Source organism: Hyaloscypha bicolor (assembly GCF_002865645.1).
Source record: "Hyaloscypha bicolor E unplaced genomic scaffold K444scaffold_17, whole genome shotgun sequence".
In the NCBI taxonomy this organism is placed as follows: Eukaryota; Fungi; Ascomycota; class Leotiomycetes; order Helotiales; family Hyaloscyphaceae; genus Hyaloscypha; species Hyaloscypha bicolor.
The window spans coordinates 1,695,050-1,712,896 of record NW_020194519.1 but is presented as its reverse complement, the minus strand read 5'-3'; the positions used below and the strand labels follow the sequence as shown (position 1 = coordinate 1,712,896).

General features: G+C 48.5%; 6 protein-coding genes across 6 annotated transcripts; 2 read left to right on the top strand and 4 right to left on the bottom strand.

Annotated features, from left to right (window-relative positions):
• Nucleotides 1-411: 411 nt before the first annotated feature.
• K444DRAFT_554488 (FAD/NAD(P)-binding domain-containing protein) lies at nucleotides 412-1,938 on the top strand. Its single transcript, XM_024876655.1, has 5 exons — nucleotides 412-765; nucleotides 815-899; nucleotides 952-1,490; nucleotides 1,537-1,677; nucleotides 1,734-1,938. The coding sequence occupies exons 1-5, from the start codon at nucleotides 454-456 to the stop codon at nucleotides 1,881-1,883; spliced, it is 1,227 nt and encodes a 408-aa protein (XP_024741937.1). The 5' UTR covers nucleotides 412-453; the 3' UTR covers nucleotides 1,884-1,938.
• A 52-nt stretch (nucleotides 1,939-1,990) lies between these two features.
• Nucleotides 1,991-3,614, bottom strand: K444DRAFT_660189 (uncharacterized protein; the record flags this gene model as incomplete). Its single annotated transcript, XM_024886435.1, has 4 exons — nucleotides 1,991-2,100; nucleotides 2,159-2,516; nucleotides 2,565-2,661; nucleotides 2,707-3,614. The coding sequence occupies 4 exons, from the start codon at nucleotides 3,612-3,614 to the stop codon at nucleotides 1,991-1,993; spliced, it is 1,473 nt and encodes a 490-aa protein (XP_024741936.1).
• A 385-nt stretch (nucleotides 3,615-3,999) lies between these two features.
• Nucleotides 4,000-6,436, bottom strand: K444DRAFT_211536 (P-loop containing nucleoside triphosphate hydrolase protein). Its single transcript, XM_024871089.1, has 3 exons — nucleotides 5,846-6,436; nucleotides 5,712-5,796; nucleotides 4,000-5,660 (listed from the first exon to the last, which is right to left on the bottom strand). The coding sequence occupies exons 1-3, from the start codon at nucleotides 6,300-6,302 to the stop codon at nucleotides 4,103-4,105; spliced, it is 2,100 nt and encodes a 699-aa protein (XP_024741935.1). The 5' UTR covers nucleotides 6,303-6,436; the 3' UTR covers nucleotides 4,000-4,102.
• Nucleotides 6,437-7,924: 1,488 nt separating this feature from the next.
• On the bottom strand, nucleotides 7,925-9,256 carry K444DRAFT_519865 (calcium-dependent phosphotriesterase; the record flags this gene model as incomplete). Its single annotated transcript, XM_024873996.1, has 3 exons — nucleotides 7,925-8,473; nucleotides 8,520-8,970; nucleotides 8,994-9,256. The coding sequence occupies 3 exons, from the start codon at nucleotides 9,254-9,256 to the stop codon at nucleotides 7,925-7,927; spliced, it is 1,263 nt and encodes a 420-aa protein (XP_024741934.1).
• Nucleotides 9,257-9,567: 311 nt separating this feature from the next.
• On the top strand, nucleotides 9,568-11,994 carry K444DRAFT_211526 (uncharacterized protein). Its single transcript, XM_024871088.1, has 3 exons — nucleotides 9,568-10,004; nucleotides 10,078-11,283; nucleotides 11,355-11,994. Exons 1-3 carry the CDS (start codon nucleotides 9,878-9,880, stop codon nucleotides 11,510-11,512), a joined length of 1,491 nt encoding a protein of 496 aa, XP_024741933.1. The 5' UTR covers nucleotides 9,568-9,877; the 3' UTR covers nucleotides 11,513-11,994.
• Nucleotides 11,995-13,580: 1,586 nt separating this feature from the next.
• Nucleotides 13,581-15,037, bottom strand: K444DRAFT_211483 (uncharacterized protein). Its single transcript, XM_024871087.1, has 3 exons — nucleotides 14,895-15,037; nucleotides 14,257-14,802; nucleotides 13,581-14,161 (listed from the first exon to the last, which is right to left on the bottom strand). The coding sequence occupies exons 2-3, from the start codon at nucleotides 14,628-14,630 to the stop codon at nucleotides 13,792-13,794; spliced, it is 744 nt and encodes a 247-aa protein (XP_024741932.1). The 5' UTR covers nucleotides 14,631-14,802; nucleotides 14,895-15,037; the 3' UTR covers nucleotides 13,581-13,791.
• Nucleotides 15,038-17,847: the final 2,810 nt, after the last annotated feature.

The window sequence follows — 17,847 nt, the reverse complement described above, 5'->3', positions numbered from 1 at the left end:
GGGGTTTCCCGGCTCGAGTGGGGTGGAACTTAGGGGGTTCGTCGTGGGGCCTCTCTGTGGGGAGGTCGCGGGGTAGCCGAACCCGAGAAGAACAGTAGGCTGTATATTTACTCACCATGTATGGCGTTCTTGGATGCGTCAACCGATTGTGGAGGAATTCCTAGCTTGAGAATGAGTTCTCAAGGAGGCAATTTTCCCAACTCGAGCAGCCTGCATCCTGCCGACTTACAAGACCTGATCGTTTGCATCGGGTCCAACGTACCGAGTACTCTTTTGCTGAATCTTTGCTTTCTGTTCTATATTTTACGGCTTCATCGTACTTGTGTGAGAAATTGAAATTCTCAACATGGCTCAACCACTGAAAGGTCTTTTGCTCACTCACCCATGATGTTCTTTCACTGACACACCCCAGTGATCATAGTGGGCGCCGGCCTCGGTGGTTGCGCAGCAGCAATGGCAATGCACTACCAAGGCTTCGAAGTCTCCATCTATGAGAAAGTACACAAGTTCCTACGTCTTGGAGACTCCTTAGGCCTAGGTGAAAATGCTCTCCGACTATTGGAGAGGTGGGGACTGCACGATAAGTTGATAGAGATCGGGAACAAGAGTGAGATGATGCAGATTCGAAGGTGGCATGATGGGAAGATATTGGCCCAACAGCCGTTGATGGATATGGCGGGTTATATTGGGCATAGAGGCGATTATCATGAGGAGTTTTTGGGGCGAGTGAGAGAATTGGGAATTCCGATTAATATGGGTTGCAATGTGAGTGAGACAGACCAAGATTTGTGATATAAGCGCTGATGAAATGCAGGTGGTTGCTTATGACGAGGATGAGCCGAGTTTAACGCTGAGCAATGGAGAGGTCCACAAGGCCGATGTGATCGTTGCAGCGGATGGTGAGTGGTGTATTGAGGGTTGAATGTCTCAAACTTCTGACAAGCATGATAGGCATCAAGTCCGTCGCAAGAGAACTCGTCCTAGGTTTTGAAGACAAACCAAAGTCCTCAGGTTATGCCTGCTTCCGAGCTTACTTCAAGGGCGCTTATCTTAAAGAAGATCCCCTCTGTCGGGAATTTGTTGAGAAAGAGTGCGTCAACATTTGGATCGGAAACGACGTTCATCTTGTCCAGAACACTCTTCGAGATGGTGACGAATTCAACTGGATCATAACGCATAAAGATACTGAAGATATCAAGGAATCGTGGTTTCAACCAGGAGACATGAATGAGGTAAGGAAACTGGTAAGTGATGTGGATCCCAGGATTGGAGCGGCGGTGAGGAAGACGAAAGAGTGCTTGGATTGGAAGATTTGTTATAGGGATCCAATTCCGAGTTGGGTTAGCAAGAGCCATAAGATTGCGTTGCTCGGAGACTCATGCCATGCGCATCTTCCGACTAGCGCCCAAGGAGCGTCGCAGGCGACTGAGAGCGCTGCTGTGTTGGCATTGTGCTTGAAGCTTGCTGGGAAAGGCAACGTCCCGCTAGCTGTAAGCGAAGTTCACAAGATTCTAGGCGATTCTAACAGCTTTGCAGACCCGAGTGTATGAAAAGCTTCGGTTTGAGCGAGTCCGGAAATCTCAATTGAACGGAGAGGATATACGTGACAGGTGGCATAATGCCCTCAAGAATCTGGATGACAACGTCGAAATTGATCCCGAGACTGTCAAAATGAGAGTGAGTGTCCCAAATTTAGGACTGATCCCTTCGGCTAACGCATTTGTGAATGATAGAACAGATGGTTGTATCCGTTTGATGCTGAAGCGGATACTCTGCAGCGATGGCAAGAAGTCTCGGCGCAAGTATCGAAAGAACTCCAAGCGGGGAACATTTCTCCACTATTCGAAGCGGCTCCTGCGATTCAGACATCACGGGTTCATTGACAGAAGCGCCATGCGCTGTATATAGAGAACCGAGAGAAATAAAGAGTGTCCTGCTTGACAGCCTTATAATATGCAAAGCGAGAAACATCAAGAGAGAAGTCGTGATATCAACTATTTGGTGGCTGTGGATACTCTGACATAGGATGAGGATCCAAAATCATCGCTCCATCAACGGGAGAAGCTGATTCGAAGTCCTCAAGTATTTGTAAATACTCCCCTGTGCCATTCAGTTAGTACTCTCTCTCTCTCTCTCTCTACTGCTGATTCCTACTTACTAGCGACTCTCCACCGTAACGCAAGCTTCGACAGAGTTGCTTTCATGAGATTCAAAGTTGCTGAATAGTCTGGTTTTGTTATGTCCACCGACAGGTCGGAAAGCCATACAGCCATTCGATAGAGACAATTAACAATTAGCGGTGATGCTTGATCGATATTGTACGGTAAAATGGATTGGATATGGCGAGCGTATGCGTCAAGTTCTGAAACGAGGGAGTGTAGCCCGGCGGACCCAAATTGGCATAAATCGTGGTCTGGATTCTGGGAGTATTCGCTCTGGCCCGTGCTCGAAGAATGGTGGTATAGAGTGATGTTCGTTGATGATGATACCAAGAGGGGCTCACTAACAATTACCTCCTGCGTAAAAATTAGTTGCGGAGCAAATTCGCTACTTTGCAAACTCACTCCTAGCTCCCACGCCTTGTCTTCAACTGGAAGATACTCCTTTCGCCCCGTCTCAGCTAAAGCTAATGACCGAGAAGGATTCCCAATGTTCATGTGTCTATTAAGAATAAGCAACATTTTCACACACACAAAGGGAGCTTACCGATCCAGGACGTAAACAGCCCACCAAACTCGTCTCCGTTCTTCCATCTCATCCCAGCTGCCTGGTTCAAGTGCCAATTGAGGCACGCCATCAGTGTCGTGCAATCCAATTGCCTGGCCCAATCTGCCAATGTGGCCTATTGATATATAGGCTTGTGGGTAGATCGCATGACCCGTCTCGTAAATACAAAGTAAGATCCCAGCTTGCAACAACCTGATGGAAGCGAATCCACTCGACTCAACAGCAAGAAAGAAGTTCTTTGCAACAGCATAAAGTCTCGTCCGATGATCGTGCACCCCGGCGGTCGGTCTACCATTGACCAGTTTCATACACAGAATCAAAAGCACAACATCTGGTGCCATCTCAATCGGAAAAGCAGATATCTCTTGATGGAGTTGCTTCTTGGAGACGATCGACATCCAGGTAGCCGTAGAGAAGAAATAAGCCCCAACAGTAGCCCGAATGTCCAGGTCGTTTCCTATCTCTTTGAAGATGTTGTCTTGGATGGCCATTTGGGGCATGGGAGCTTTCAATCTGCGGCGTTTGAAAACATTGACATCGAGGAAGAAGACCGGAGGAAAGGCAGTCGACGCAGGGAATGGTGCTTCATTCGTATGGCCGGGGACACGGGACGACGAATTTGATTCAACTCTCCCTTCACACATGTCTCGGTGATCCCTCAACTCATTTTCCAGTTCCGAGACTCGCCGTGCCAGCGATTCCAGGCTGTCTGATCCGGATGCCGAAGGGATAGGGTCGTACACGCAAGGCCGCTGCAGTCTGCGGCATACCGAACAACTCGGGAGCACTTTGTCACACCCTTTCTTTTGTTTTCGGCATGTAGAACATGCATGGAGAGCCTTCCTGCCGTCCTCGGAACTCGTCAAAACGCTATCGTTTGAAGACATTGTAACTTCGAGTTCGTACCCTAGCCTCGTTATGATTGAGGCACTGGGGTCCGTTTTCTACCAACTGGATAAGACTCGACGTATTTCTTGAATTTCCAGCCGTTCGAATACACCTCATTGCGGGCTCGTTGGATGGTCGCTGTTTTCAAGAGCTGAGGTCCGTTGTGCTGACAAGTCACGTGAAACAGCCCGATTTCGAGAGGTGTGGAAGGTCGACTCAATGAGGCATGATGGGTGTTTGGTCGGGATTTCTTCTCTAGCCTCCACGAGGTTTTTGCACTGATGGGAGAAAATGATGTCCAAGAGGTATCGAAGCAGGCTTTTCGGGATTATGTAACTATCTCTGACAAGACTTCAAGGTTATGACAAGAACTCTGGTTTCAATTTCTAAATGTCCCAGTCACTTTTCATCTTTCAGAAGTCGTTCTTGTCATCGACAGGTTTACCTTCGTCTATAGAAATCTATGAGTGTATACCCCTTAGCAGCACTACCTCTGCTTAGCCCTCCACATAAACCTCAACCCAAGAAACGCAAATATCCTCAGAGCCGTCCCAATCACTAATAACATCAGCAAATCGTGTGAGAATTTGTTCAACAAGTACCCCAACGCATCCCTCGCAAACTCAATCCGATATATACTGGCCAACGGCGCAATATTCTCTGTGAAATACGCTTCTGCCAACCAGGTGCCGGGACTCGCTCTCCAAATCCAAACAATATGCCAACTGCGGACTTTCTTCAAAGTAGGAGACATCCCGTTCAGCACCCCAACAATCAGTGACATCATAACAGCCAGCAACGGTCCGTCTTCCCTTCGCGTGATCATGGAAATACAAGATGCGAGGCCGTAGATACAGTAAAAGTACAGCAAATTCGCAGCGAACGCTGGAAACCATCCAATCACCGGGGTAGCTAGCAGGATGAACATGGTCGTGAAGTGGAAATTCGCCAACACCATTCTCGGGATTGTGGACAAGACTTTGCCCATGTAATACGCGAATCGGTTGTGGCCAGCGGCGGCTTCGCGCCAGTACACCAGTTTCTCTTCGCCGAAGATCTTCACTCCCGGCGCGGAGGCCGTGAGGCCGATGGAGAGACCGACGAGGAGGGACATTTGCGGGACTGAGGCGTAGTCGATCGAAGAAGAGAGCATCTCGTATGGGTCGTTGAAGATCCCGCGGAAGTTCTGGCCCTTTGCGTTCAGTTCCGCCAGGCCAATGAGAAAGCCTGCCAGTGCTCCAACGCCGAGCTCGAAGAAAAATGAGGATTTCATGCGGTATTGTTGGAGGAGGGAGCGTTGGTAGCAGAACCATATTTGCTTGTACCAGGGTGCGCCTCGCTGTCTTACTGTGGTGGAGAGTGACTTCATCCCGGCCACCGAGATGGTGGAGGCGTGTTTGTTAAGACTTCCGGGATCCTTCTGACGGGTTGCCCAGTGATCGATGAGTCCTTGGACGGTGGCGTCTCCATTAGCCTTGTAATGCCGACCTTCACCTGCGATAATGTCGCCCATTACATCCGCGGGATTGGTGTGGTCTGGAAATTGGAAGCCTAGAGATTCGAAATGGGGCTGCATGTCAGCTTGCGGTGCACAATAGATCATGCGACCAGCACCAAGAAGAACAAGACTGTCGAGTGATTCGAAAATTTCTTGGCGAGGTTGGTGGATGATTGTTACGATTGTCATGCCCAGGCGAGAGAGCGCTTTCAGTGTTGCCATGATTGAAGCAGCAGCTGTTGCGTCCAATCCAGACGTTGGCTCGTCGAGGAATAAGGCCATGGGTGCAGCAGCTAATTCCATGCCAATACTGACTCTCTTTCTCTGTCCACCAGAAATCACGGGTGCCCCAGTACTTCCAACTAACGAGTCTTGCACGTGAGCCAGCTTGAGACAGCTGATGAGGATGTCGACATGGTTCTGGATTTCGGAATCAGTCCAGTTTGAAGGCAGTCTGATTCGAGCTGAGTGAAGGATGTTCTCGCGAACAGTTAATTCTGGCAGAACGATATCATCCTGGGGAACGCAGCCAATGATCTTCTTGTATCTGTAGTCAAATTAGCAAATATCTAAAAATTGTACCAAGGAATCTCCATGCTTTGAGATCTTGCCAGCAACGCCATTGACCTTAGTAATGCCCCCAGTGTGAGCGGTTTTACCCATGAGCACATTAACAAAGGTGGCTATAATCGTTAGCTGTGCACAATGTAATGAGAATCTTTCGAATCCTACATTTTCCAGCACCAGAAGCACCCATCACACCCCAAAGGGAGCCAGCATTGATTGCTCCAGACACATCCGAAAGAATTGGCTTAGCCGACTTCGGTGGCTTGAAGCCCAAATCTTGAAACTCGAAACTCAATCCAAATTTCGTAGCACCGAGGCACTTTGACAAAGATTGTACGAATAAATGCAAATCCGTCTTGGTCTCAGCATCACCGTTATGAAGGTCCTCAATAAACTCCGCCTCTAAAGCCCCGAGATGTTCGAACCCAGTAGGTCTTCTATTGAACGCCCTAATAGTCGGTTCCATAGGAATATCGTTATCTGTGAATCCAGCATACTGCTCGTCATCGAGTTGCCGATAACCTGGCTCTCGAACATACTTTCGGCTTGCAGATTTTGCCCCTAGCATTTTCTCACCTTTCTTATTTCCCTGTTGGCCCTTCTTGTTGTATCGCGCTCGCATCTTATGCCATATAGTCGTTGCAACCAGGAGAATATCGAGAAGGATGAGGAATGCGACAGGTAGGAAGTTTGTGTCTCTCACTGCTTTGGCTGGACACCACGAGCCTAGACTACACTTTGTCGGGTGAGTCGAGCCATGGGTGCAGAAGGAACCGGGAGGACCTGGACGATCTCGAATCAGCAACATTCAGTGAAATATGCTTCAGCTCCCGAGGCCTGGGGGTAAGAAGATCGAGAACTGGCAAGACCATTCCGATGCGGAAACTAAATCTGCAAAGCTACTGGGGCATTCAATGCTGAAATGCAGGCTCGAGAATTAACGTACATTCAATTTTTTCCTTCCCTCCAAGTGGACAATAGTATCCCGCATCACATAGGACGGGCTCGTACCAACCTTGCGGTGGACAGTTCCCTCCAGAGAGTCTGGCCACCTCACAAAGAGGGAGAGGGGGGGCAATACTGCGGCAGAGAATTGGCTGTGTTGTTGGCGCCTATAAGAAGGGAGTAACAATCAGTATTGTTCACTTTTAACTCGAAAATAAAAACTTACAATAGAACCCCGGCAGGCAACCTTTCTCCGCCCACGTAGTATTATTCTGAATCACAATTGGCATTGCCCCTGGCATCAGACATGACCCCACGCTTCCAAGATAATCCGTTAGATTTTCTCCTCCTGACAGCTGGGCTGCCTGTGAACTTTGTGCTGGAGTGAGAGAAATTGAGGAGCTGACAATAGTTATTGTCGTACTTGCAAGAGTAATTACCGTGCTCCCTGGAATCGTTATGCTGGCGGGATCTCTAGTTATGCTGGCTGGATGCCTGCTCTTGGAGCTCGCTACAGTTGGGACTGCCATGTTGGATTCTCAACTCGCAACGCAAAAGTTGACGAGAATCAAATAAACTTTCCGGTGCCACTCCGGATATATACTTTAAACTAGGGCTTGCTGTGCCTCATCTTAAATTAACTTCGCAGCTGTAGGGCTAGCTTGATCCCCATCCTCCTGCATCCAAGTCTTACAGCGGGCCCAGTGTGAGACTCCTGTGCGGTTAGCGATTAGCGACAGGCTACGCCGTTGAGGCTGCGCCGACATGCTCAGTTGTTAACCCGGATTATGGAACGAGGTCTGTGGTCTGACTGGGTCATCCTGAGCTGCGGTGTATATCAATGCGAAAGCGATGAAAGAGAGCGTTTCGTCTTTCGGTATGGGCTGCTTATTTTATGTCAAAACGAGAAGCCTGGCTGCGGCGCAGAGGGCGAATGGCGTCGGTTGTGGCCCCAGCGCGGTGGCTTGAGGGGCGCGATCGACCCAAGCATGCACGTTTCAGGGGTCTGATGAGTCTAATTGGTCCTTAGTACGAGAGGCTCGAAGTCTGGATGAACCCTGAAAGATATTGATGTGGCTTGCGGCCCTGCGGCTGGATCATTAGCCTCATCGAAGATCATCCGTTTCTTAAGGGAACCATTTCCTCGACCGCCACAAACACAATTACAGGAGGGAAATAAAACCATGACTCTCTTCGGCCCGTTGCAAAGACCGGCGATTGTACCATGTTCCCGCTGAACATTGGCGAGGGAGAGTACAAATGGACTTTTACATCCCAAGTATACCCCACAATCGAGAGTTAAGCTGTGGGCTCGCAAATCGCTATATAAGGAGACATGATTCCCGAAAGAAAGATTCTCCCCGTCTCAGCATCGTGTACAACGGCAGTTGAACCTGGCAAGACACTTCCATCATCCTCAACCACCTTCTCAACGATATATTCTGCATTCATCTCCAAGTGGGACTTTCTCTCACTTTCATTCTCTTGGACAGACTTCCGGATCCGGAATACCGCAGTGGGTGGGGTGACATTGAATGGGTCTTTTGAACTCTCGCCCCACATGTAGACCTTGGGGAAGGCGGCCGCATAGATATCGCCTTTTTTGTCTACAGACAAGTTGTCAACCGGCAATGGAACTTTGATCTCGTTGACTTTGAGAAGGTGGTGGTTTTCACTCAAATTAAAAACTCTGATCGTTCCATCGAGAGTGCTAGGCACGTAAATAAGGCCGTCTCGGCCACGAACGAGACCATTGGGCATCTTGAGCCCACTGTACCCAATGTTGCAAGTACTTTGATTGCAGTAACCGACGGAGCCTCCACCGATGAAAGGATCAAGCTCTCGGCGCTGAGAGTGTTAGTCAACATTCGGAATCTTAGAACAGAGAACTCACGAATCCAACTTTGACGCTGTGGTCGTTTGTAAAGACAAACGAGTCATCGGTGGCCCAGGCGACTCGATTCGGTGTTTGGATGAGAGCGTTTGCGTAGGTTCTCACATGGCGCATACTGTCACTGTCTACTTCCGTCCGAAAGTGCTCGATCGTTGAGTTTGCTCCGATGCTTGTGGCATCGAGTGGTTCGCCATGCTCGGGGTCGATGGGTGGGCGATGATTGATTAGCAGAATATGAAGGACGTCAGTATTCTTATCATGTCTGATATCCAAGCCATGCAGATTCATCGTCCCATCCCCCTTGATACCGGAGAAGTTCTCCACTGACAGCCACTTAATGCGGGTGGCAAGCCGTCCCGGACCTCGTGTATCCAGAACGGCAATTCTGTCGGTCAGGCCGCGTCCGGTGGCATTGAGGAAGCCGACTCTGCAATTGTTAGTCGCCGGACCCCTTCAAAAGGGGAATTTGCGAACGCGGGAAGCCATTGTGTCCTGCTTCGGGAGTCCGAACAGGCTATGTATAGGGCCCCCGTCGGCTCATGCAACCACATATCTTCGCAGCCCTCAAGGTCTAACTCTGTGATCTTCTCACATCGTACGTCTGGAAAGTCTTTGATCGACGAGACTTTCCGACCATAGCCCAGGGTATGGAAGATGATGGATTTGAAAATGAATTGGTAGGCGACTGCAATGAAAACGGCTCCAACAATGGCGACTCTTGATACGAGGTTGACCATGATTGCTATTTTTCAATAAGAGCTTGGAACGTAATGCAGTAACACTAAAAGCGGTGGACAGCCGAAGTGGGGAGGTTCTGAGGATCAGTCAGCCTCCATGAGATGATTGTTTTGACAAGACCAAAAGGAGGGGAAATATATCTCCTAGATTTTCATCTGAAGTTGCTTTTAATGCCTGTCAGGACACGGCAAGGTTTGTAACCTCGGATCTCAACATCATGCGGGGTAAGACGGCGAGATTTGAGAGCCATCCAAGCAAATTTAGGCGCTGCATCCCACTGCCTTCGAGAGAACATATCTGCATTCTGATGTGTTTCTCCAAGGGGCAGAGGTCCTGTTGTTGTCGTTGACGAATTAGAGGGAAGTATATTCAACGCTGACCAAATTTGTCAGCGAGAATCCAAGCTGAGAAAGCTCGCTGTGAGATAACGCGAACCACCAGAGACGATCTCGAACTCAACCATCGCTACCGGAATCTCTCCGCATCTCCATGTACATAACTCAATATAGATTCCGTTTCCTTCTCTCTTTGCCTCGTCTCTCTTTTCTTGCAGCTGTTCTGATTCATACTGACACTTTGGTTCCAATTGACCCCAAGAGACTGATATAGGACTGCTCATCATGGCCCGCGTTGTCTCCGTTCAGGAGATTTCCAAGCACAATATTCCCGAAGACCTATGGACTGTGGTGGATGGAACTGTTTACGACTTGACCGAGTTTGCCCCAGAGCATCCCGGCGGAGCTGGTAGTGAGCCTCCTCCCCTCGAATCTCAAGAACCCCCTCCCTCCACCCCATCTTTGCCATTTCTAACCTCTGCCAGTAATCATCCGCTACGCTGGCCGCGATGCCTCTACCGCATACAACGAAATTCACGCCCCCTCTCTCATAAAGAACTCTCTCCACTCCTCCAAGATCATCGGCACCCTCGATCCCTCCTCCATAACAGAAGAATGGGCAAAACCCCCACCTACAGTCTCAACATCCTTCTCTCCAGACTCCAAACCACCTCTCGATACTTTAATCAATACACATGACTTTGTATCGGCCGCACGGCAGACCATCACACCCAAGACATGGGCCTTTTACTCGAGTGCTGCGACGGACCTCAACACGAAAGCACGAAATAATTCGGCATATGCGGATATTGGGTTGAGGCCCCGGATACTCGTTGATGTGAAGGATGTGGACACAAGCACGGCCATGCTGGGGCAGAAAATGAGTGTGCCCATCTTCTGCGCTCCAGCTGCAATGGCAAAGATGGTACACCCGGACGGTGAGAAGGGTATTGCTCGAGGGTGCAGGAAGCTAGGAATCCCGCAATGCGTATCAACGAATGCCTCTTTCCCAATCGCCGAAATATTCGAGGCTGTGGGCGAGCCAGGGACGTATGGGACCTTTGATGGTGATGGGAAAATGCCTTTTTTCTTCCAGCTGTATGTCGACAAGCAGCGTGAGAAGAGCGCGAAGCTGTTGAGGGATGTGGAAGCCCTGGGAGTCAAAGCCATATTCGTCACCGTCGATGCGCCGGTGCCCGGGAAACGGGAAGCTGATGAGCGAGTCAAGGCCGACGAGAGTCTCAGCACGCCGATGAGTGGTGCAAAGGCCAAGAACGATGCCAAAGGAGGTGCTCTGGGCCGAATTATGGGTTTATATATCGACGCTTCCCTTTCCTGGGCTGACATTCCTTGGCTGAGAAAATGTACATCCTTACCTATTGTTCTCAAAGGGGTCCAGACCACGATGGATGCTAAGAAGGCAGCAGAGCATGGAATCGAGGGTATTGTGCTGAGCAATCATGGTGGCAGAAGTCTTGACACTGCTCCACCACCGATACTTTTACTTCTGGAGCTGCAGAAGAATTGCCCTGAAATCTTTGAGAAGATGGAGGTCTATGTTGATGGTGGCGTCATGCGAGGGACGGATATCTTCAAGGCGCTATGTCTTGGTGCAAAGAGCGTTGGGATCGGGAGGGGCTTCTTATTTGCCCTGAATTACGGGCAAGAAGGGGTGGCGAAGTTTGTGGACAGTAAGTGTAATCTTTATTATGGAGTGGCCACGAGAAATTCATGGTGGAAGCGCATGCTGACTACAGATCAGTCCTCAAAGACGAGTTAGAGACGACGATGCGCATGATGGGCGTCACAGATTTAAGTCAAGTGCATCCGGGCATGCTGAACACAGGCGCTGTAGATCATTTGATCCCTGGTTGGGATGAGCATCCATACGCCAAGTGGCGACCGAAAGCCAAGATATAGACCATCAAAGGTTCTCTATTTGATCTCAATTTACCTACAAGATTTGGAACATTATCATATTTCCACTCCCCATCTCTTCCACCCTTCGTCGCGACCCTTCACTCTCTTCTTCACGACCGCTTCTACGAACAGCGCGCAATGAAAAGAGAGAATTCTCTTTCGAGGAAGCTATGAGACAAAAATTCCCCACCGCACAAGTGCACGATGGGAGATGGTCGTTGGTAGTTTTCAACTAGCAAAAACGCAAGCTCAGAGTATCTCTTCACGGCTCTGCGTACAACCCTTGCACTTAGATGGGGAGAAGAGAAAGGGAGTTTTGGAGGGGGGAAGGGAGGTATTTATACTTTAGGCGGAGGGTGAGTCAGAGGTGAGTCGGACTGGATGGGCTGGAGCCTGGGACTGTGATATTTGGGGCTGGGTAAATTGGATAGGCAGCGGAACCTTGATCCTGTGAATCGTAGTTTGGCAGAACCGCGGTATTAGATCGCATATACATTTTAATCTATTTGGTAGTCGCAGAGATTTTGGTGGACGACTTTTGGTAGGCCGATTTTTGGTGGCCGACTTTTGGTGGCCGACTTTTGGTGGCCGACTTTTGGTAGGCCGATTTTTGGTGGCCGATTTTTGGTGGCCGACTTTTGGTAGGCCGACTTTGTATGGCCGACTTTTGGTGGCACACTCTTTTTTCCAAGCACCCTCAGCCTCAACTTGCAAACATCACAAATCGATCATGATAGTGCCCTCGCAACACCACAAGGTCGTCAAACCTGTAGATGGAATGAGTTGAATCAGGAAGACGGAGCTGCTTCTGCGTTTATTAGCACGGGTTCGAGCCATGTCTGTACCAGATGCTGAAAATTGCATGCACACTATATCTAGATATAATGTTGCAGTAAAATGCGGGTGTATGTAATATAATATAAGATATGGAAGGAAGAGAGGTGTGGCGCGGAGGGCCAGAGCTTAAATACACTGAGGGTGGTCACGTGAGGTCAAGTCACATGGCCAGCCTGCAGTTGCCATGCAACATATAATATCTTTGCGGTATTTCAAGTTTGATTTAAATATTTGAGCTATTTTCATTTTCAAATAATACACGCCCCGGAAGCATCTTTCCGTTTGAGGGCATTGCCAGATATGTCTTACTATAGTATAAGCCAATAAGTATGAGATAGTAAGTAGCTACAAGTCTATGCTATTTGCTTATTTCTAATTACTTTAATTATAACTCATTATTATATTTAAAGTTAATTAACTGTAATGTGAGGGATCGATTAGAGGCCGCCAACGGAGAGCCATAGAACTGCCTAAGGCGCTTGGAATACCTGGTTTCTTTGGCATGGCTGAGAGTATTGAGTGCCAGATCCAGGATTAGTGAGCCTAGGAGCTTCAGGAGTTGACGACACCAGACAGTTGCGGTTTCTAAATCGACTGCAGATAGAAACAGAGGAATATAAAGACATGATGATCTTGAAACTTGTCAGCATTGCGTGAATCACGGGATTGTGGCTTAGTAGCTGTCTTGACTTAAGCAACCGCGTGGCGTGACTTGTTTTTGATTCTCCCACTCATAATACTGCAGGATGGCAAGAACCACCCAAAAAGTTGTATCACTCTCCAGTCTGAATTCTTCTCAGGTTCCCTTTTCTTCTAATTCTTTCTTTTCTTCTAATATTGCTTCTATGATATGCAACTCAAACCTTTAGGAAGCCGTCAACATCGATATTGTATTCATTTCTATAGCCCTGGGACTCCCTCGTCGGGTTGGAAGTTAAAAAGCGGTTCAATCGTGTTAAACGAAATATCTGCGCCGCCACTTGATTCCCAATTGGTCACCTTGTCCTCGCTAGAGACTTAGAAGAATTAGAAGATAGACCTGATTTTCCAGAATTGAGTTTGAAAGGCCGGAAGTGCCACGGTTCTCTCAATAGTCCCCGTGATTTCAGGAGTATTTTTTGTCAATGTTCCTGTAATATACCACGGGAATGTCGACGCTTATACTCACATGACCAGTACCGCTTTTTCAGGCGGAGCTCAGGCATGGGTCAGGCTTGCTTACCCTGTCGAAAGGAAATGAAGAAAGAGGGGAAAATGGCAGTTACGGCAATGGCGGGATTCGACCTTGATAAGTTCAGGGAATTGTACGACTCGGCCCCACCCAACAATCCTACTGGCACCTGCAACTCTAGATTGAGTTTTCAGGAGCCGTATTCTGCGGTTGGATCGTCGTTAAGCCGTAATCTTAGTTTCCTGTATATCACGTTCGGTGCGTTGCATCTCTATCCAGTTTTCCTCCTCCCAAATTTCCTCTCCCTCCTGATCCGTCTAGTCAACTCATCCATATCAACCACTTCGCTTTCTCCTCCCTCCTTCGCTTGCCTGTCCATCTCCACGCCCGGCTCCTCTCCCATCCCAGATATCCCGTGCATCTTCCTCAAGTGCCTCCTACAATTATCCTCACGAGTGAAATGCTGACCTCCATTTCCAAGAACGCCACCCATGCTCCGATTACAGCGATCAACAGTGCAGTAATACTTCTCAGTATTGAAGTGGCGCTCGTTGATGTGGCGATGCAGAAGCCGTTTGGTAGCTTGCTGGAGCGGGCAATGCGGACAGTGGAAGGGCTTGGTATGGTATTTGAGGTGATGGCTGGGTTGAAAGTTAGGCTGAGAGAGGCGAGGAGTTGAGGTGGGAGTTAGATTTGGAGTGAGAGCGGATGGGGTGGAAGAGGTTAGACCACTTACTTGAAAGCGGCGTTGGTGAAGAAAGTCTTGTCGCACTCCTCCCAAGAACAGAGGATTGGGGACATGGAAGGAGAACAGGGAGTGGTAGAGACGGAGTTGATTCGAGATTTTGGAGAGGGCTGCGTTAGAAATGTAGAGGAGGCTGATGGAGATCCTTGAGGCCAGAAGCTACCCCATGGAGTTGCAGGCTCGCGTATGCCAACATCTAGCAACGGGAGAGGTGCAACAAAATTTAGATCAGTAGTTGAATTCAAGTTCTCTGCCACAGCGGCCTCGATAGGCAAACGGTGTGTCACAGAAAGAGGCGAAGGCGATCCGTAGTCAAAAAGAGAATAAGTTTTTTGGCAGCCTGGAGAATCTTCTACTGGCGCCATCACCTTTTCCCAGAGTCTCTCATGGGACTCAAGGTCGAAATCTAGCGTGAAGTCGATATCTGCTAATCCAAGTCCATGCCAAGGGTCGGGATAAAGAGGGAGGAATTGGAAGTCGTCGATGTCAGGTGGTAATTCGTTGCCTCTGACACCAAAGACTGGTTCATTGAGAGGACTGACTTTGAAGTCAGGATAGATCATTAGGTCTGTCTGGGCTGATGGAGAAAGGCTTGGTGTTGAAGATAGTGAGAAGATAGTATCCTGTACATCGAGACCAGCAACTACATCTTCATCTGGCTCCGCCATGGTTATCGTGAGGTAGTCCGTGGAACGGGGCTGTATGATATGTAAGTAGCGACAACAGTCGTCTACAAAGCCGTGGTGGTTCAATCGTTTGAACCGTCGAATCTCGGTGTCGCTGCTCCGAACAAGATTCACTCACGAACGCGCCTGGTGAGATTTGTATTTGGCAACGTTCTGTTATTGAGTGAAGTTACGGATCTGCGAGCAATACACCGGCCGTTTAGTCAATACCAGAGAAAGCCCAAATCTGTAGAATCCTTGGGCAGTTCACTACGCTGCTCAGAGGCCAGAAATGGTAACTTTAATGAGAGTCACGCTCATCACCGTGTGCAGAAAGTTACTGCAATAGCCGCCGAAAGAGGGCGACAGCTCTTTAGTTCGTGCTTGTCGTTCTTGCTGAAAAGATGTTGAAAGAGGGTGAACCTAGGATATGTCTCTGTTGGTAGTTTCTGCGAGCCTCGCGCGGGCTATCAGCGGCAGGACCAGACCGGAAAGAGAACCTTCTCGTTGTGCGCCTAAACCATTTCGCTTTGGGAGAAGGAGGACGTTGAAGGAAGAGTCGGTACTGCCAGGTCCAATCGAAAACAGAGGTAAGAGGTCCTCCTCCGAGGGAAATGGAGGAAAATATATTCGTGTACTGCTGGAGCTCTGCGCACTCCGCGAGGCTGGACGGGGATGTAAATCAAGCCCCGAGTGATAGGCTAGGAATAGTTTTGTGTTCGTCGCAAGCGAAAGATCTCTAGAGAATAAGTTCAAATTTCGACTCAAAGACACAAGGGCGTCGATTAATACAGTGGCGAAAGAGGTGAGGTCTCCCATCATGTCTTCGAGAGCTGTGGTGTGTGAGGTCTCCCGGCAAGCGCCGAATGGGAGACCTCATGAGCCGGGGAGCAAAATTCGAGTTGGGGCATTTCAAGGATCCAAAGTGAGCTTAACGATCCAATCGGAAGACACACAGAACGCCGATTGCTCATGCTCGCCCAGCTTTGCCCATGAGCTTCTCTGGTGCTGCTGGACTTGCAGGCGCGAAAGGATCTGCCTCGTGCGCAGGCTCACTGCGAATGCAAAAACCATGATCCCATGACTCGACGACAAGAGGCATTGGACCAATCGCGTTGGTCTATCGTACGATTTGCAATCCCTCCTATTCCGGCTCATCAGTGTTGTCATGCATATTCAGTGGAATTTTGCAACAAGCGTGCGCAGTTAAACTGGGAATACTGCAGTCTATAGCTTCAACAATCGCAATTCAATCGCACATCGTTTATTACGCGTTGTTCTGGGAGTTTCGCACTCTAGCTAAGCAATCGTTGGTGAGTGTAAGACCAATGAGTGCAAAGCGCACAGGTGTAAAGTGAGGATATACTTTTCAGCTGGCGACGCGAAAAGAGGAGAAATGGACGTATGATAAGGAATCCCTTATTATCATACGACAAAAAGCATAAAATTGGCCCCTCTCTTACTATTCCCCTCCTTGAGTACTTACTACTACCTACATGGCTTTTTAAACGTTAATTGGCACCTGATTACCTCAATTAGTACCTGATTACAGGCCTTCGCTCGGCGAACCAGCTAGAATTACAGGGTTCTCCTGCCAATTAGATTAGCTGTTTACAGCGTGATAAATCGTATGGTCAGCTAATTACGGTGAGTCTCTTGTCTTCTCACGCCGCTATAAGGCTAGCCTCTCTCTCGTCCTCTCTCTTTCTCTCTCAATGGAATCAACGATTTTTGTACTTATACCAAAGACACCAAACAATAGCTGTTGTAATATAGGCCCGAGCGTAGCACTAATTAGTCAGCTCTCCTTTTCTTAGATCCAGAGGCTCCCTCAGAGCTTCTTTTAATCAGACAACCATTTATGCAAACCACTGTTCCTTACTCTCTGCGATAATAGCCCAACGAGTAGAGATAGCCGTCTTAAAATCCTGGCCCCCTATTGTACCGCAGGGTGGTAGGTAGACAATATACTCCTCCAATATCCAAAGCTCCCTCGCCGGCAAGTCGATTACGCACTTTACTTCCGTCCAACCCCTCAAAAGCAACGCCTTCTTTGGCAAGCTTGCCGAAAGCTTCCGTAAGGCGGAAAAGATCCCTAACTATTTGATAAATTTGTTTTACAATCGCTTCTGTCTCTCATGCTCTCCAATAATGGCTGTCATGAGATTAATTAATGTCAATGGCCGGCATACTATCCCAAAACTGAGCCCCCAAAAGCTATCCTTAAAAACACATCTCCAAATGGTAAAGACCTGTCAAGGATCTCCTTGATATTCATGATTACAGGTTAACACCCATTCCCCTTTGCCCTCCGAAGTAGAGCCATTCTGAGGCAGTCACTGGCCAGTTTTGCTTGCCTGCCTTATCGCGACGGGAAAGGAACCGCTTAAACTTTTGGTTTGGTCATTTGTATCCATTATGATGGAAAGATTTGGTTAGTTATTGAAAGGCTTGTATCTATCCTGATGTTCTTCTGTTTTTATGTTATGGTGATGTGAAGCCTCTTCACAGCTGCAAAGGAAATCTGGACTCATCAACGAAATGACCCGGGTTAATTATACAATGAGCGATTTCGAGACTTGTCCTTCAGACTACAATCTTACCAGGTGCGCTTCTGATACAGAATGGCCTCGATATTAACTACATCTTCATGAATATGGATCCTAAAGCATTCGGACCCTTAACCGAATTTTTAAAGGGGCTGTCTCAGAGATCACGTGAGCATGTCAAAATTGAAATTGATTCTTCCGCAACAGACAATTTCAATAAGAATGTCTCGAAATTCAGGTGGACAACAATCGATCCTCAGATACTTCGGGCGTTGTTGCCATCGAGGAGAACAACCTCAAGTTGTACGGTCCGGAAGGTGGCTTGCTATACAATTTTCTCAGCGCAATACGCTGGGTTAGAGAGGGGA

Excerpts from the sequence above, each read along its gene's own strand:
- K444DRAFT_554488 (XM_024876655.1), top strand. The coding sequence starts at position 454 with ATGGCAATGCACTACCAAGGCTTCGAAGTCTCCATCTATGAGAAAGTA. Across the intron at positions 766-814 it reads CGATTAATATGGGTTGCAAT|GTGGTTGCTTATGACGAGGA; the intron begins GTGAGTGAGACA and ends GATGAAATGCAG. Across the intron at positions 900-951 it reads TGTGATCGTTGCAGCGGATG|GCATCAAGTCCGTCGCAAGA; the intron begins GTGAGTGGTGTA and ends CAAGCATGATAG.
- K444DRAFT_211536 (XM_024871089.1), bottom strand. The coding sequence starts at position 6,302 with ATGCGAGCGCGATACAACAAGAAGGGCCAACAGGGAAATAAGAAAGGT. Across the intron at positions 5,797-5,845 it reads TGCTTCTGGTGCTGGAAAAT|CCACCTTTGTTAATGTGCTC; the intron begins GTAGGATTCGAA and ends TAACGATTATAG. Across the intron at positions 5,661-5,711 it reads GTTGCTGGCAAGATCTCAAA|ATACAAGAAGATCATTGGCT; the intron begins GCATGGAGATTC and ends ATTTGACTACAG.
- K444DRAFT_211526 (XM_024871088.1), top strand. The coding sequence starts at position 9,878 with ATGGCCCGCGTTGTCTCCGTTCAGGAGATTTCCAAGCACAATATTCCC. Across the intron at positions 10,005-10,077 it reads GCATCCCGGCGGAGCTGGTA|TAATCATCCGCTACGCTGGC; the intron begins GTGAGCCTCCTC and ends AACCTCTGCCAG. Across the intron at positions 11,284-11,354 it reads GGTGGCGAAGTTTGTGGACA|TCCTCAAAGACGAGTTAGAG; the intron begins GTAAGTGTAATC and ends ACTACAGATCAG.
- K444DRAFT_211483 (XM_024871087.1), bottom strand. The coding sequence starts at position 14,630 with ATGGCGCCAGTAGAAGATTCTCCAGGCTGCCAAAAAACTTATTCTCTT. Across the intron at positions 14,162-14,256 it reads TTCACCAACGCCGCTTTCAA|CCATCACCTCAAATACCATA; the intron begins GTAAGTGGTCTA and ends CTTTCAACCCAG.